The following is an 18,305-nucleotide window of genomic DNA, read 5'->3' on the forward strand; positions in this document are numbered from 1 at the left end:
TCTACTATATATAAAAGAAAACATGACTATAAGTATTCTTTTGGCGTAGCTTTGGAATCTTGGGTTGTGCATCTGTCGGTTCAGTTTGATTTATATATTATCGATTTTATTTATCGGTTTTCAATTTTTAAATATGTTAACCCAATGACAAATCAATAAGATATTCTTTATCGATTTTCGATTTTTCTGTTTTTTATCGTTATAGATTCAATTTTTGATTTACCCAATAAGAAAAAATTCGTAAAACATAATATGTCTTCTCACTTCTCTAAATGCCTTGATATAGTGAAACAAGAAAGATAATGAGTAATTGCATCAATATGAGAAAAACATAGTATAAAGGCTATAATTACGTGTTATCACCAAAACATAGTATGAAATTTTTTATGTTAATCAAACTACGGATCTTTATAAACTTACAAATGCTACAACCTACAATTACAAACTAAAACTATAACAAAATAGTGCGACAAGACTAAAATTAAAACTAAAACCAAATAATAACAATTGTGAACCCCTTACTTTAATCTTTAGGTGTTGTGTAAACAGTAAAAACTAGTAAAACGATCTAATGTGATGTTTGTAGAGTACTAATAATTTGATGTAGTTATAGTGTCTAATTATATATTAAATTACTAAAATCTAATAATTAGGAAGAGTAAAAAATAATAAATTATTACCATATTATTGGGTTATTGTGATAACCCAATAGTACCAAACTAATAACCCAATAAATATTTTTTATAAACCTATTAAAAATCTAATAACATTTTTCTCGATTCGATTTATCGATCGATCCAACTTTTCACATTCATAATTTTATTTAGAATTATTTGAGTAATTCGATATCATTGAATCGAAATCGCTATAAACATAAATCACCTTTAATAAAAAAGTAAAATGTTTAAATTCTCAAACATAAATATTTATTTAATTATCCAACGATATATATATATATATATCGAAACCATAAGATAAGCACAAACACCAAATAAGAATAAGAAAAAAAACAGCTGGTTTGCAGATGTAGGCACCCTTTTTAGTTCTATACAAGTTATAACCCCTACCAACTTTACACAAGGCACTTTCCAAGAACCACACCTTCACCACAGTCCAAAAAGCCTCTAATTCTACCTAAAATGGCTAAAAAATAAAGCCATTCTCTTATGTTCATGCATTTCATCTTCTCTATATATACACCCTTTACATCACTTAACCCCACTTAACTCACTAAACTAAATATCATTATTCATTTTCTATCTCCATAAAGAAACACAATAATCTTGATATGGATTTTTTTAACAGATGTTCAACTTCATCTTCTTCTTCTGAATCATCTTCATCAGAATCTTCGCTTTCGGGTAAAAACCCGAATAAATCTGAAAGGATAAAAGGGCCATGGAGTGCTGAAGAAGATAAGATTTTAACGAAACTTGTTGAGCGTTACGGAGCTCGGAATTGGTCTTTGATTAGTAAATATATAAAAGGTAGGTCCGGCAAATCCTGCAGGCTCCGTTGGTGTAATCAGTTAAGCCCTAATGTTGAACACAGGCCGTTTTCTCCGGCGGAGGATGAAGCTATTTTAGCTGCTCATGCTAAATATGGAAACCGATGGGCCACCATTGCCCGATTACTTCCGGGTCGGACTGATAATGCGGTTAAAAATCACTGGAATTCGACATTAAAGAGGCGTTATCAGCAATTAATTCAGCAGCAAAATCAGAACCCGATTGGGTTTTCTGATGTGAAAATTAATGGGTCAGGATCCGGATCCGGATCTGGATTCGGGTCGTGTATGGAGTATTTGAATGTTGATGAGAGTCCAAAAGTGAATAACAATAATAATAATTACGCTGTTGCGAATAATTGTAGCGGTGAGTTTGATGATCCGATGACGACTTTGTCACTAGCGCCGCCGGGAATGAGCGGAGATGAGTTGCCGGAGAAGAAAACGGAGAGTTTTCCGGCGGGATTTTGGGATGTGATGAGAGGTGTTATTGCTAGAGAAGTGAGAGAATATGTTGCTTCTACGGGGTTTCCTAATTAAAAAAAAAAAACAGTGTTTATTATATTAATTAATTTGTCAATTTTAAAGTTGGCTTTTAAGCTTTGATAATCACTTTTGATTGTTGATAAGTATGCTTATAAATTGATTAATTACATGTTAAATATGTTTTGGAAGCTTAATCTTGAATTCCATCCTTCTTAATTGTTTTCAAGAACTATTTTATTTGCTGCCTAAAATGTTTGTCTTTATATGGTACCAAATTCCCAATAATATGTGTTTGGATGTGTAAGAGAGAATTTCTAATTCATTTTTTAAAACAAATTGGGACCTAACTTTTTATTATTTTATAGCAATGTTCTATTAAAAAACAATTCGATGTACTAAATTTTTAATCAATACATACCCTTAATTTGTACTTACGTAACAAAATTGTTTCTATTACTTGATTAGGCATTTGGTTGTGAATTTCTATCATATATATATATATATATGAATTAAGTCATCAGTAATTATCCTAAACAATAATTTGTTTTATCTCCATCATGTTTTATTATTATTAGTGTCATATTTAAGATTTGGATGATGTGAGTTTCAAGTTCAAAGTAGGTGTTTAAAATTGAACAAACAAATTTACATCCACCACTTATTATCCAATTACTAATTGGGTGATTATATACACGTTATATTTTCTAAAATTCAATAAAATCAAACTTTTAAGCTTCTATTTTTGGTAGAACTTCGCCTCATATATCGAATGTACATCTAGTTGTCAATAATCTTCACTTCATCAGCTGTTAAGTTACATCAAAATTTAATTTTAAAAAATAAGTTGGGGCCTTAAACTAAGTCCACGAAGTATTAGAAAATGATAGAAGGTTAACTATCGTTGTCTTTAATTTCACAAGACGCGTCATTGTTTCACTTGGAGTTCCCTCCGCAGTAAATAAAATTGACGTACTCTACAAGGATGAAAAAATATTTTCACCTTATTTGTTGCAATACAATTTAAAACAAAAGCAATTATATGATTTCTCTTGATAAATATTTATTCATACATGATATTTACATCAAATCATATAAATAATTAGAATTACAACAATAATAACAATACATTCAATATAATTAAACGGGAAGAATGGGACAAAGAAAAAGATTGGAATATACAAAAATATTTTCTATGTTTTGTGTTTTTAGTTTGTGGAAACAATGTGTGTTAGAGGGAATGTTCCTACTAGTTGCTACTTTACATATTTTGATTAAAGGCAAAAACATGATCCATATTTTGAACGTGCTAGAGTCCGTTGGTCATGTGAACGCGTTTTTTTTTGGGTAGCTTTACAACACCAAATAACTAACCCATAGATAAAGTAGCAAAAGAATAAAATTGTCTTTGTCTTTTTTTTTTTTAGAATAATTATGAAAATCATGCATTTAAAGATATTTTTTTTTCAACAAGATCTTTTTTTTTTTGCCATGTATATACATATATGTCGTTGAGAAAGAGATTACATTTGAAGAAGCACGGCTAAGCCATACCTTCTTGAGTGTCATACTGATATACTTATAAATTCATTACTTTTAAAATTATAAATATATTAGATAAATAAATATTTTGAATAATATCTTGGATAGCCACGTTAAAGAAGAATCTAATATAACTAGACAATGCTCGATCGTGTATTAGTCTTTCGTTTTAGGTTATTTTTTCGATAATTTGCAAGGCTAATCACCTTTTATCAAATACTTCTTCGATCCACTTGTATCTTTATTCAAATTCACTATAGTTAACCTCTCAGTGATGTGATATTTGTGCATCTCCTATTTAAATGTCTAAACCATGTCAATCTCGTTTCTCTTATCTTGTTCACCATAAGTATCACTTCTACTTTTTCGAAATATTTTATTTACTAACTCTATCACTACTAGTTTCTTACCCAGGCGAAATTAAAATTTTAATTTTATTAATTCTTATAATAAGATAATTAGCTTCTAAAATTAATATTTGTATTTATTCAGAACACTATCATATCCAGGCTTTGTGAGTGTCTTACGTCCAAAAATTTCGCAACGGAATATGAATTTATAGGAACAAAATTAACCAGCGAATTTTGTTCCTAATAATAACTGTTATTTATAGCGAAATCAGCAGGAATTAGGGTTTACATTATACCTTTCAACTTTCTTCCCTGCTGATCAACAAATCAATGGCGAAACGAAAAGAAGAGAAAATTGATTATTGCCCACAAGTCACAAGTCGAATTATTCTAAAGGAGATTCAAAAAGAGTTTAAAAAAACCAAAAATTCGAATACTAACATACTCCTCTCTCCATTATCTTTCCACGCCGTACTGAACATGACGGCCGTCGGAGCAACGGGAGATACATTGGATCAGATGCTTCGATTTCTCGGTGTTCGTGACATTAACGATTTGAACTCCAAGTTTTTAAATATGATTCATGTTATTGAGAGCAATAGTAATGGTGGCCCTGATTTGAGTTTTCTTAATGGAATGTGGGTTGCTCATACTCATGAAATCAGAGACTCTTTCAAACATTTAGCCAACACTCTCTATAAAATTCAGCCTAAAATTGTTGATTTTAAACTCAGGGTAAGTGCTCTGTTTAATTTCGTTATTGTTACTGTTCCTTTTTTCTGAATGCTCTGTATTGCTTGCCTTGTTAGTTTTCGTATTTTCTTTATTGTTTTATTTCGTATCTCTTGATGCACTTCAATCGAGAGTATGATGAAATTTATATAGGAAAGATAAGGTCTACGAATATTCTTACTCTTTGTTAGTATCCACTAACAACTTGTTTGGATGGTTTTTCCATTGTATTATACTGTATTATTAATTTAGCTATAATGTTTGTGTTAATTATTATTTTAATTGTAGCAATTTTGTGTGATCACGTTATTAAGAGTTTTATTTTATCATTTACCTACCTCTATCCATTTTCTAGTTTTCTTGTAATTTTTTATGGATACAACAATATAATCTATTCAAATATTATATTTGTTAAAATAATATGGTATGATATAATACACCAATACAATATGGTATGATATAATACACCAAAATACGATACTATTCATTATGAAACAATATGTAGCAACCATACATACAAAGTTAAATGAAATTACACGGGATATGTTAGTTGTTATCATTATATTTTTTTATATGTTTTGAGATATTTGTTTACAGAAAAAAGATGACAGGAGTTTCTTATTGATTTTTATTTTTTTACTTGCTGTTATAATGTCTCAGAAATATGAAATATTGGTGTTTAGATGAAAAATAGTTGTTGACACAAGTGAACCAAATTTTAGAAGCACTCCATTAGAAATCACTTTCATTATGCCTTGTTTTTATCTGTGAGGCGTATTCAGGATTAAAATTTTAGATTGTGCTGGAATTCGAGCAACCTACTTCCACATGGTTTTCAAACCAATTTCACTGATCAATATGCCATATTTTACTTATGGTTCGATTTGTGCATAGTCAATAACACGAATAAATTCTGCAGGAAGAGGTAGCAGAAGATGTTAACATCTGGGCAGAGTCTGCATCAAGAGGCCTTATCAAAGATATTCTAAAGCCCAAATACATTACAAATGATACAAAGGTTCTTTTGGCGAATGCCCTGTATTTTAAAGGTAGGTGGGATTTTGATGAAGAACGTACCATAGACAGAGACTTTTACCTACTCAACGGTGATATGATTTCAGTTCCCTTTATGACTGGATGCGATAATTTCACCTATGGATCATTTGAAGGCTATCAAGTTGCTAAAATTCCATATGAAATTGGAAAAAATGGCGATAACAAAGATTTCTCTATGTTTATCTTCCTTCCAAATGAAAAAAATGGATTGCTTAACTTATTGGAAAAGGTGAATTCTGATCCGAAATTCTTTACACAAAAATTCAATCTTTGGTCTGTATCACTTGATGCATTCTACATCCCAAAGTTTAAATTCACATACACTGCGATGAAACAAGTTATAAGAACAATGAGGGAAATGGGATTGACTCTTCCTTTTGATAAACACTGCATGGAGCTCACTGAGATTGTGAAACCTGAGGGGCCATTCTTTGTTAACAGGATAATACAAAAGGCATTTATCGAAGTAAACGAGAAGGGTACCGAGGCAGCAGTTGTTACTGTGGTGTCTGATGATGATATGGGATGTTCGTTGTATGAAGCCCCTAGCCCAAGATTTGTAGCAGATCACCCTTTCTTGTTCATGGTGAGGGAAGAGGTTTCAAGATTGGTACTTTTTACTGGAGCTGTACTAAATCCATCAAGTGATCATTCAGATGCTAATTCATCAAGTGATTCAGATGATTGTTAAGAATGAAAAAGAGGCATGGGAGAACTTGTTTTTCGTAATTTTTAAAAAGATTTTGTTTAACAACATTGATGTTTTATGTTTTCCTTTGCTAGATGATTTTGATATATGTCTACTTTAAAATGCTTGTAACTTGTACGTGAAGGTTCAACGTCTAATATATATATATATATAAACTAATCCTTGAGTTGTGACATTTGGTATCGATGCTTTGACACGCAAAGCATGGCGATTGTGTAGCAAACCTCAATCGAAACAATCTAGGCTAATTCCGTATCGAAAAAATACAAAATAAAAGAGATGCTCAATATTTAAGTAAGAAAATCTTCAGTCCTAATTACATGTTTTAAAGCGTGTAGACCTAGATCCAAAGTGGACAGTATCATTAGTGAATCAATCGTCAATGGTAAGTAAAAACATGCATTCTAATAATATTATAGTAGAGGAACTTTCACATATAGCCACTCAAAAGTAGCCTAATTACTTTTCGTAGCTATAGTTTGATAGTTATAATTCGTAGTTACATGTTATAGGGAGGAGAGAGGCGAGCGAGACTGGGAGAGAGAGGGAAAAGAGTGGGAGAAAGATGAATTCTATATGTATATCGGTTAGATAATTGTATATTATACATATGTATTTGCATATATGGCAAGCGAGATTAGGAGAGGGAGGAGAGAGGCGAGCGAGAGAGGTCAAAGAGTGGGACAGAGGTGAATTGTATATGTATATTGGTTAGATAATTATATATTATACATATACATTAGTATATATGGCAAGCTGGACTGGGAGAAGAAGGAGAGAGGCGAGTGAGATTAGGAGAGGCAAGAGAGAGGGTTAAGAGTTGGAGACAGGTGAATTATATAGGTATATCAGTTAGCTAATTATATATTATTCATATGTATTTGTATATTTTGACGAATTATACATATACAAACGTGACTAATTATACAATATCGAAGCTAGCCCAGGTAATTAATTTAATGTATGATATTAGTCGTGAATGGTAAATATAGCAAACTATTATAACTATGATGAGTAATTAAGCAGTATAATTTTTTCATACTATACTGGAAATTCTATTTTTGGTCTTGTAAAAATATTGGGCCTAATACTTCTTTTCTCCACCTTAAGACTATTGGGCCTGTTAACTTTTTTTTCTTCTGGGCCTAAAGCTGAAAAAGGCCTGCAGGTGAAGCCCTAATAGTGTATTACCCATTGATCGGAAAAAACTGAAATCTGGGAGTCGATCGTCTGAGAGAGCGAAGATGAATTCAATGGTGGCTTTGGGGAAGAAATTCACGAGAAATATTCAAGATAACAAACGCAGATTGTTGTCTGCTAAGTATGAATTGAGGCGAAAGTTGTATAAAGCTTTTGTTCAAGATCCTCAACTTCCTCCTGAAATGCGAGAAGCTCATCAGTACAAGCTTGCCAAGTTGCCCAGAAACAGTTCCTTTACGCGAATCAGAAATCGGTGCATTTTTACAGGTCGACCTCGTGCCGTTTATGAAAAGTTTCGAATGTCTCGTATTGTTTTTCGTGGTTTGGCTGCTCGTGGTGCTTTGCAAGGTGTAAAGAAAGCTTCTTGGTAGACAATACAATACCCAGGTAAATTTTGTTTACGCTTTGATTGTGCTTGGGTTTAATTTTGTGCAAAAAAGCTTGTTTGAATTTCAATTCTGCTTCTTTGTTGTGTGATTAAGCCAGTGTTTGTGTTTGAGCAAAAGGTGTTTGTTGAAATGTCTAGGCTGAGGAGAACTCTAGAAAGAGTAGGTTTGTTGATCTGTAATGGGAATGTGTATATATAGAGAGAGAGAAATTGAAGCAGCTGAGCCTGATAGAGATACTGCCGCCTGGAGGCTGAGCTTAAACCTTATGTGTCTACAGACTACAGTACAAAGTTTAATATCCAAAAGTAGACCTTCCGCGATGAATGAGGGAATAAGACAACTGCTTTAGGGTGTATAAATTCGATGAAAATGCTGCAACTAAAATGTGCAGCTTCGAAATTTGGTTGTACTTTGAGACTGTAATGTATTGTATGACTCGTTCCGTTGCATGTTAGCAGGATATGAGTAAAATTGGTCATTGTGTTGAAACCTCTTTTATAATGAGATATGATGAATACTCAAAGAAGTTTGGAACTGTCCATGGTTGTTTGAACTATTCACAGCAGTATGGTTTTGATGGGAAATGTCAATGTTACAAGAAGGCATAAATATGCTCCTGGCTGGCTCACCCTTATCTCTATAGGGGCTTACATACTAGCATAGTGCTTATGATCGTCGTAACTGCAAGCCTCCTGTGTCTTTCTATACTGTCCTTTTTAGTTTGCCTTCCTCTTGTAATCACCTACCCTACTTGCTTGGAATTGAAGTGTAGCAGTAGTTGTCTCCTCTTGTAATTGCTGACCCTAGTTTGGAAATGAAGCTACTTTTAGTACATCTAAAAGACGATGAAACCATATATGATATGCCATGAGATTAGTTGTTTCGTTTTCATCAGATGTGAAACCATATTCCTCCCTTCGTAGTAGTAGTTGTTTCTTGTAATTGGCCCTTGCTTTTCTGTACCTGTTTTCATTTATCGCGATATCTTTGAAATATGGTGCTACTTCTTCTAAAGAAAACATTATTTGAACAAAATTTTTTTTTTTAATCATTGTTTGCCTAAACAAATTCTTTCTTAACCAGGTTGATCATTTTCTTTTATAACATGACGTCGTTTTTTCTTACTGCAGGATTTCTTCTTTTCAAGATTTAGGAGTATTACTACTGGATATCATATACTAAAGCCTAGTAGATTACAGTGGGACAAGGTTTTCTATTTCAGGAGTTGTTGCCAGCTTTTTCAAATAAATCATCATGTTACAATCTCTATCTCGTCCCTCATCCGGAGTTTGGCTATGCCAATATTATTTATCTCCATCTTTGCCTCAAGATTTCTTGATGTTCTTAATCTGCTTGGTAGAACCTTGCTAAAGCTTTTCATTGTCTTGGAACTTTTGATTTATGAGCAGACCTGTACTCTCTTTCCAGCTTTGAAGTTTGAACTAATTGCTTATAAGATATATGCATGCATCTTGTAATCTGTCTATTTCTATCCTCTAATCAGTTATCACAACTATTCTTTATGCTGCATGCTATACTTGCTTACAAATGAGATGTCACTGCACAAGTTCTTTATCTTTTCTATATGTACTATGTATACTTTTGCCTTCAAATTCTACTTGCATATGTTCATTATCCATCGAGTTTTGAACTTACAAACATTGGCCTTGTGGATTTTTTATATAAAGCTACAAGCCTACAACAGATATTAGATGCACTCACAACAGCCAACTGCAATTGCTTGATGGCTCTTAAGATAACGAAATACAGATTATAGGTTCTTCTTCCCAACCAGTAGAATATTCTCTCAACTGATAAATGCAGGAAGAGGTTCTTTACTGTAAATGCTGTACATCGAAAAAAGAAAAAAACGAAAACACTATCCCTTCAAGTATCTTTCAATCTCTTTGGCCTGCAAACAACTTCCCTGATTTGGAAGGAACAGTATTAGAGCCAGGTGCATTTATCAAACTTCCATTGTGTGACATATAGAAATGGTTGTAATTGATTCTGGTAACCAGATCTGCCAAATGCGGAAACTGTCCCACGTTGAGCTTGAAAGATAGAATCTGAAATTTTGCAACATGATAAGAACCAATCAAGTCCGCGCTATTGAAGTAGTTATAACAATTGGGATTGGAATCAAAATACGGGAGAAAAAGAACTTACCCTCATGAGGAAAGCTATGCAGTCATCAAACTGTTTCTCAATCCTATTGATTTCCATTTCACACCTTGCCTTGATTGCAGATACAGCTCCTCCACTGCTAAGAGTCTGCTGTACTGAATAGAAATCGAGAGCTAATCCAAGAATACTGTTGATACGGCTAGCAATCAATGCCCACTGGGAAAAGGAAATTGTTTCCGGTTAACCTCTCATGGCTTGATTCTTCATTTCTATGTTTTGGGAAGGGGGGAAAACAGAGAAATAGTGCATCCATGTGAAAATACCAGTTTTTCTGGAACAGCAAAGCAGTGCCTTTGGATTGACATCAAGTAAGCCTCGTGTATTTCGATGACTTCATCCAATGATCTTGCTGCAGCCAAACCTTCACAGAGTTCACCCCATGCACTGTGATACACCTACATGGTAGGAAACAGTTAGTGTTAAAATGTAGCAACAATTGATTGCAAAGCCAATCTACTACTGTATTTAATGTTATAACAGTCAAGTGCAGATACTGAACAAACTTTTTTCTATTTCTATGAGCTTATGAATTCATGATTTATGTTAGAAATTGCATTTACCTTACAATAGGGGTATAAGCTCCGCTAACAATACACAGTAGAAATGCAAAAACATATGTGATAATAGTAATTATTTATGAGAACAGACAAGAATATAAAGGCAACTTATAAATTTCTTCTTTCCAGAAACAAAATCACCATGTTTCAATAATTTTCCATCAATACTGGTGCCCTAAACAAATTTCTTCACAAATCAAGTGGGAGGATTATTAAAAAGGCAGGACTCATGAGTCCAAAATATGCCCCAAGTATAACAGAAATTCCACCAAAAAATTACGATCAAAGAGAGAGAATGAATACCCTGTCCATCACATAGTGGTGGAAGGCATCCACAAAATGTAGCAGTTTTTGTTCCAGTAACCAATGATGCTTGCGGTTAATAGATGCTGAACTTCTGTCCTGAAAGACAAAATTGCTATAATTAAGTAACTAGACTTGACATTTCAATAAGAGCAAGTAAATGAATTGGTTAGAAGCCATAAAGTACGCCATTCTTAAAGAAATGGACCTTGGGTCTAACTCAACCACAAAAGGGTAGTTAGTTAGTTAATGAGGTGAGCATTGTCAAAGACCATTTAGGTAGACAAAAACATCCCATCTTTTAATTAATGTCGAACACTTTTAACACCCCTATACCTTGGGGCTAACTCAACTCCAAAAGCTAGTTTATGAGGTGAGGATTGTCCAAGATCATACAAGCAGACAAATAGCTCATCCGTCAACCAACGTGGGATACTAAACATAATTATTACTGTAATAGCTAGCAATTGTTATTTGGGATCCAAATTAACCAATATAAGATAACATAGAGCAAACCTTCCACATCCACCTCCGAGCTTTATCAAGAACAAATTTTGCACGTCTGACCTTCAGTAAGAACCTCATAACCTAAAGAAGACAATAAACTACTGAGAAGAACATTCAAATTGATTGCACCTTAAGGGTGACTACAGTAGTCTATTAAATACCTGATTATACTTCTTTATTGCTTCTGTATTAGCAATAAGCTCAAGGGGCCAAGGAACCTGTTACATTTCAAAATTTTAATACAATATGACAAGGTTGTAAGACACCATAGATCAGACAGCCTAAAGCACGCATACCTTGTATGTAAACATGAGTGAATCCAGACCATCAATGCCAAAGTTTTGCCCTCGACTCTTGCGAGGTGTCGAAGTCAGAAGAGGCATACGACGCTGGTCATCCTCAATAGTGGCATTATTTCTTGTTACAGATACAACTAATGAATCGGGCGTGCTTAATAGTGCGGCATCAGCAGAGTATCGGATTGATTCCTGAATTATCAACAAAGGTTAAGTAAATACAAAGAAGCTTCCTCACTTGCAGACGCAAAGAACTGAAATTAATGAAGTCAGTAGCAGATAACAACTAGGATGAATAGGAGAGGGAAACACCTCTAACAATTGGATTCTACAGACGTCAAAGGCTGCAAGAGTTTTTGTTCAACCCCTACTCATTGGTATAAAGCAAATGGTCTACGAGATCTTTTATCCTCCTTTTCAGATATTATATAGAGGTCACTCAGTACTACTCACACAGTTCTTCCTTTTTTTTTCTTTTCTTTTTTTCTATTTTGGTATAGTCGGCTTGCACAACATAGTTCTTTTTCCTGGTTAATACAAATAACATTCTTTCCTTTTCTTTTGTCTGAGCAGTGCTGTTGTCTTCTTGTCTTGATATGTTGGAACATGCCTTTCTGGTGGAAAACAGGATGTTTGGTAACAATAAACATGGCAAGGCTTTTTATTGCTTACTTAATTGAAAGAAAACCACTTGCATAAATAATAATATGATGGGTATTACTCCCTAGGGATCTTCAGTGTTCCATATAATCTCCCTGTAGAGCAAAAATAGGTAATAAGGCCCCTAGCGATTTCAAAACCAATGCAATTTAACACGCAGCAGCCTCCCAACTAATTCCATGTATGTTGCATTGATTTACCCTCTAAGAACCTCATTGAAGTATTAAAACTCTTCTGTTCCTATGTCTTAAACTCTATCTACATTAAAATACTCATCCACTTATTGTTGCCTCTCCAGCCTAAAATAACAGAAGTAAAGGCTTTTTAGATAACTTAATCCATGTAAACTACCAAGTAGTCTCGTACAACTAAAAATTATCTTATTTCAAGGTAATAAGGTTGATTGAAATTATCTAATGATGTTTCATTGATTGATTGATGTTTGTCTCAAAATATTATCTAGTATATTTGATTATGCATGTAAAATGATATTACCACTAGATTCCACTATGACAACATAAGAGAAGAATCTTCATAGAAAATTCTACCGACAGATAGAAGGGAACTAATAAATCAAGGAAAAGGATTGAGTGGTCAGACCTGCAGTGTTGTATTTAATTCAAAATCATCATCCAAGCTTTCTCCTTTGTCTAGTTTATTGAAGACCACTGTCAAGAAGTGCTGCAGTAGATCACCTGAAGAAAGCAATATAATAATCCTGTAAAGAATGCCAATGATGATTGACTACTAACAAGCTAGCTTAACAAAAGCAATGTGTACCTGAGCCTAACAAGTATATAGCACGCAGCACTTCCAGCTCTTCTAGCAGTCTCCACTCAGACAGTAATTTTGACAAAATATTCCTGCCAATACAATCAGCCTGCAGAGTATAACAAGAGGCAATCGGACATATTAAGCCTCAACCATGTAAATATAAAAAGGTAATTCAGATGACTAGATGCTACTACCTGTTTCTTTATGAAGACAATAAGGCATTCTTGAAGAATAACCGTAGGCAACGGAGTATTCCTTGGTTCAACCCTCCCAATCCAGTTTAAGGTCCTTGAAGCGAGTGTGCTATTTTCCTGAAAAGGAAACACCTCCGACACATGATCATCCTCCTGTTCCAGAAATCATGTTAATTTTTAAATTTTAAAACGATGGAATAACAGCTAAACTAAGACAAGTACTAGCCATAACTAGCCAGATGAATTGATATGAACTATTTAAACTAAGTTCACTTAAGAAACATGTGAAAAGCCTAATCTTGACAGAGCTGCACTTCCAACTGAAGGTCTTCAACAATTTAACCAATCTTTAAATTTCAATAGTGAAACTTCTAGCCACTCAATAATATAGAAATGTCTCTTATAACCCATGTCCCATGCTTAACACATGGATTGATATGCCAAATGAGGTTGTGCAGATTCCCAAGGGAAGAAGCAAGACAGGGATGGTGGAAGATCGAGAGCCATGCAATTACATGCTGCACTCGGAAAAAGCAGCAAGTTGAAGTCTTGCATGGCGAGGATGATGCTGGAAATTCAAGAAAAGCTGTAATTCAAAGGTCATGATGAATTTGATGCCATGCTAAGCACAAACTTCAACCTCAACAATTAAATAATAAGCAGTAACAATCTGTTAGAAATGACTTCCTTTATGGAAGAAACTAAAAAAATTTAATCAGTTAACTAGGGCAGTTGGTCTCAGAATAAGTTGTCCACCCTTGCTGAAGAACACTACATCTAAATTTCTACCATAATAAAGTAGGAGTGTGAAAAAAACAAAATACACTTGGCTGGACTAGAAAATTTTCAGACGGATTTACAGTTTAGCCTAAATTATCACATCCATTGTTTTGAAAGTTGTTTTTACAGGTGTAAAGTACTGCATATTTATATGATATGACCTGGTATAAGAATAAAATATTAGGCTAAATAGCAAATCACAGATAAATGACCTCTTACCTGCGCCTTAGAAAGTGGTGGTGAGTAATGCTAAGCATTTCAAAAAGAAGTTAAACAATTTCTGCTTTTATAACTACTGAGGTTACAAGATATAAGTACCTGAAAAGGAGGAAGAAGAGTTGGAAAGGGGAACAACTCCTCCAGAAAAGTGACATCTTCTTTTAATCGATCACGTTCAGATTCACCAAACTGAAAACCGAAGGTATAGTTTGTACTTTTGGTTGCCACAAATGATCCAGCACTTCCATCGAATATTGCCTGCCTTAATCCCTCATCATTAAGAGGGGGAAGGTAAAACTCTCTAGATAAATTCAATGGACCCCAAGCATCCCTATTTGAATGAAGAAAATTTTGGCTAGTAGTTATAGCTGGATTTTCAGGACGGAATCCTAAGGATAGAATATCATTTCTATCTAAAGCTAGCTTATCTCCTTCTACAACAAAGCTATCCACTTCCTCTCCAAGAGCATGACATGATATGAGATTAGCTTTTCCTTTCTGAACCATGGTATCAACCAAGAACTTACACCATTCTTTATCTGAGCATGTCATCTCTTGGAAGCTCTTATTACTTCTTTCTTCTTTTTGCCTTCCAGTAAATGATTTAACTAATGGAACAATTTTCTTCTCCTTCAAAAAGTATTCAGATACGTGATCCCCATAGCCAATAAGAGCTGATAAGGTGACACAAAAGATCTCTGACAAGCTTAACCCAGCAATACGGCCATTGGCAGATACTGAGGATGCCATACGAGTATGTTGTACAAGCTGCAATGACTTTCCAGCAGAGATAATATCCCTGGCTATCTCTTTCATAAACAGAGGACACACATCTAAATCTCTCCCATTTGCCCCTTTTTCTTTGGCCAAACCAGACACATCATTAGGCTCTTTTCTACTCACGTCGTCTGTCCGTTTTATTGAAAGCAAAGAATCAGTGACACGACCAGTATCCATTTTTGCAGATCTCAGCAGATAGCTCTTCTCCCAAAACTCAGACTCCACAACTGCAATTCGTTTGTTAGCATGAAAGAACATCTGCATAAAAAGCATACATGCATAAGATTGTCTTAGAGAATGTCAATGTCTAAACATAGGTGTTGCTGAACCGTTTTCTATAAGCATAACTATGAAAATCACTCAGTCACTCTTGTAATATACCCAAGTCACTCTTCCCAGAGTTCCATCATGTGACTCATAAGTTCAATGCACGATAGTCCACACTTTTGAATATCTCGGTTTTTCTTATAAATTGGGGAATTAAAATACGCTTTCTCCACTTATGAGCATCCTACTACTTCTTAATATAGAATTAAATAGCTTGGTAGCCATCCTACTTCAACCTTACAAGACACTTCCAAATCTCTATTCAAGGTATGGCTAAGATAATCACAATCATATAAATAAAAAAATTGTTTAACAGTAAAAGCTTATATCTCATCATTGATCAACGGGGTACGAGATTTTGCTACAAGAAAAAGAAGCTTATATTTGACGTCTGGATACACATATTTGAGGAACAAGTCTCTTATAAATTGCAAGTTGCTATTATATGAACATATTTAGCATTCCATTTGCTCTTATACATGTGTCCGGATAAAAAATGACGGGGCATCTACTATCACAAGCCATTACTGAGTTTCACAAGTTAAATGTAAATGTGTCCATTTTCTTCCTAATAATGTTGAAACATACAGATATAAACGTGCTCGTGGAAGCTATTATTCTGATCTATGTTGAAAGCTATATGAAATCATTTCACTATTCCATTAACACGATTATCAATAGAAACTTACCTCCTCAAAGGGGTCGTCCAGAATTCCTTCATAAAGCCATGAATCAAGGCCCTCAATGTATGGCAAAAGAGTGCTAACAAATGCATGTAATATCATCCTGTAAGCATCCTCCTGAAATTATTTACTCCAGATAATAAATTATAAGATGAAGGACTCAGCAAATATGTCCAATAAAGGAAAGCAGTTTCAAACCTCGCCACCTTGCACAAGACAAACTTCAGTCAGCTTCTTATGTAAATAATTAAGAATATGCACAGCAATAGCTGTGGCCGAGATAGGCGAATCAGTTTCATCATAAGCTTGTGGAATGGCTTCTTGCACTACTTGAAACAAAAACTCGGCTCCTGCACACAAACTAATATCGCATGATAAATCTTGTTAGGAACTTCTATTAAAAACCCTAAGAAAGGACAGGAAAAAGAACTGTGAGCAAGACCAGTCAAACAAGTGAGCTATTAAAATTCTTTTGTGTAAGACCTGCAAAAGGGGAGCGCCATTGGACTCTCCCTTGGCATTTTAAAAGGAAAAGGGGTTTCGTGAAAACATGTACTAGGAGTTTTCTCTTCAACTCCTAGTAGTTGTAACTACCCAATGATGGAAATAAATTGCTCTTGCCACCCTTTTGTTTATATGATATTTAGCTTATCATAACTATACCTCTATCACAAAAAATAACAACTAAATATCCCCTTGACTTCGCTTAGTAACCAATTTAGCTGTATCATCCCTGGCTCAAATTCCATTTACTTCTATGACAAGTACACTACGTAATCTTCATTCTTCCAATCTTCTTTCCATGATTTCTTTCATTTGATGACCTCTTTTTCTTTATTCTTTTTCTGAGAAGAATCGCAAAACGCCAGGGGTGTATTTGGACATTTCCACCCTTTTTCTCTTCATTATGCTTAATCACGCTAGCATCACTGAACTACACCATGCTATATTTTTCGAACTTTCATTTCACAAGGTAATTCATTTGTATTTTATTTACCAACCTTGATAAAGAACTTGACAATCCCAAGAGGGTTGGAGTAGTTAAACTACATGAGTCGACCACCTTCATCTCCTCTTTCAACGCACCATTTCGCAACCACTGCACCATAAAAAGAAGGAAAAAGTTGCTGTCTTTCTATATCAATGCATACACATGCAAACACTCAAAAGTGCAAACAAGTTGAGCAACTTACTGTTAGCCAAGTGGAGATAGAGCAACAAAATGCCCTCAAAGTAGGTGGTGGAGGAGGCACAGATTTCTCAACCTCCTGAATTCTACTTTCTACCATCTTTAAACATGTTGCCGCATAGGTAAACTGATTGAGAACATGATATAGACTAGTATGCGAAAGATGACTAACATATATCCCACTCCGAACACGAAAATGATGCCCTAATTCATCCCAATACAACATTGCACTCGAAAACCCTTGTAATATTTGCAGCACATTTTGCACCTAAAGACGAAAAATCACAAATTGGGAAAAGGGGTGAATTAAAGGTGAAAACTTTAAGCAAATTCGAATCAATCAACTAAAACTAAGTCGGCTATATGAATCCTCATAGCGAAATATGAAAAGGGTATGAAAAAAATGAACTTACTAAATCAAATTCGTTAGTTCGTAAGGTTGAAATTGGCTTCGCAAAGTGTAACCCGTCGGAATATGAAGTGTATAATTTTCCGATTAAACTCTGGGGAGCTTCCATTTTTCTGTTGTCTACAGTTGATAACACTACAATTTGTGAGTGTTTTCATGGATCCATTTCAGTCTGAAGTTACAAATTGCTTCCATAATTCTACAGGAAAATTCTGTCCCGCTTTCTGATTCAAAACAAAGGGTAAAATGAAAAAGAGGAGAATAGAAGGGGCGAAGTGTCTCAATTTTCCAAAAAAAATTTCCCCTTCTTCTAATTGAGTGTGGTATCAGTATCGGGCTCGACTAGATTTGAATTTATTTTCGAAAATTTATGAATGAAGAAGTACTTGTTACTCTGTCACAACTCTATTATTACAAAGAAGGGGCAAAGTGCCTCAATTTTCCAAAATTTTAGTTTTTTTTTTCAATTCTT

At 34.4% G+C, this 18,305-nt stretch overlaps 4 protein-coding genes across 4 annotated transcripts; 3 read left to right on the top strand and 1 right to left on the bottom strand.

The window, feature by feature from the left end:
* Positions 1-1,014: 1,014 nt before the first annotated feature.
* Positions 1,015-2,187, top strand: LOC107017131 (transcription factor MYB44-like). The gene has a single exon (XM_015217405.2). The coding sequence runs from the start codon at positions 1,289-1,291 to the stop codon at positions 2,045-2,047; it is 759 nt and encodes a 252-aa protein (XP_015072891.1). The 5' UTR covers positions 1,015-1,288; the 3' UTR covers positions 2,048-2,187.
* Positions 2,188-4,060: 1,873 nt separating this feature from the next.
* Positions 4,061-6,483, top strand: LOC114076982 (serpin-Z2B-like). The gene is made up of 2 exons (XM_027916786.1): positions 4,061-4,617; positions 5,534-6,483. The coding sequence occupies exons 1-2, from the start codon at positions 4,213-4,215 to the stop codon at positions 6,359-6,361; spliced, it is 1,233 nt and encodes a 410-aa protein (XP_027772587.1). The 5' UTR covers positions 4,061-4,212; the 3' UTR covers positions 6,362-6,483.
* Positions 6,484-7,562: 1,079 nt separating this feature from the next.
* On the top strand, positions 7,563-9,468 carry LOC107018032 (ribosomal protein S14, mitochondrial). Its single transcript, XM_015218375.2, has 2 exons — positions 7,563-7,966; positions 9,099-9,468. Exon 1 carries the CDS (start codon positions 7,624-7,626, stop codon positions 7,948-7,950), a length of 327 nt encoding a protein of 108 aa, XP_015073861.1. The 5' UTR covers positions 7,563-7,623; the 3' UTR covers positions 7,951-7,966; positions 9,099-9,468.
* A 197-nt stretch (positions 9,469-9,665) lies between these two features.
* On the bottom strand, positions 9,666-18,163 carry LOC107018031 (gamma-tubulin complex component 5). The gene is made up of 16 exons (XM_015218373.2): positions 17,838-18,163; positions 17,429-17,692; positions 17,237-17,334; positions 16,434-16,596; positions 16,242-16,352; positions 14,545-15,483; positions 13,447-13,599; positions 13,259-13,358; positions 13,079-13,173; positions 11,819-12,010; positions 11,684-11,740; positions 11,532-11,603; positions 11,016-11,114; positions 10,419-10,550; positions 10,138-10,311; positions 9,666-10,037 (listed from the first exon to the last, which is right to left on the bottom strand). Exons 1-16 carry the CDS (start codon positions 17,940-17,942, stop codon positions 9,867-9,869), a joined length of 2,925 nt encoding a protein of 974 aa, XP_015073859.1. The 5' UTR covers positions 17,943-18,163; the 3' UTR covers positions 9,666-9,866.
* Positions 18,164-18,305: the final 142 nt, after the last annotated feature.

Source organism: Solanum pennellii, chromosome 4 (genome assembly GCF_001406875.1).
Source record: "Solanum pennellii chromosome 4, SPENNV200".
Classification (NCBI taxonomy): domain Eukaryota; kingdom Viridiplantae; phylum Streptophyta; class Magnoliopsida; order Solanales; family Solanaceae; genus Solanum; species Solanum pennellii.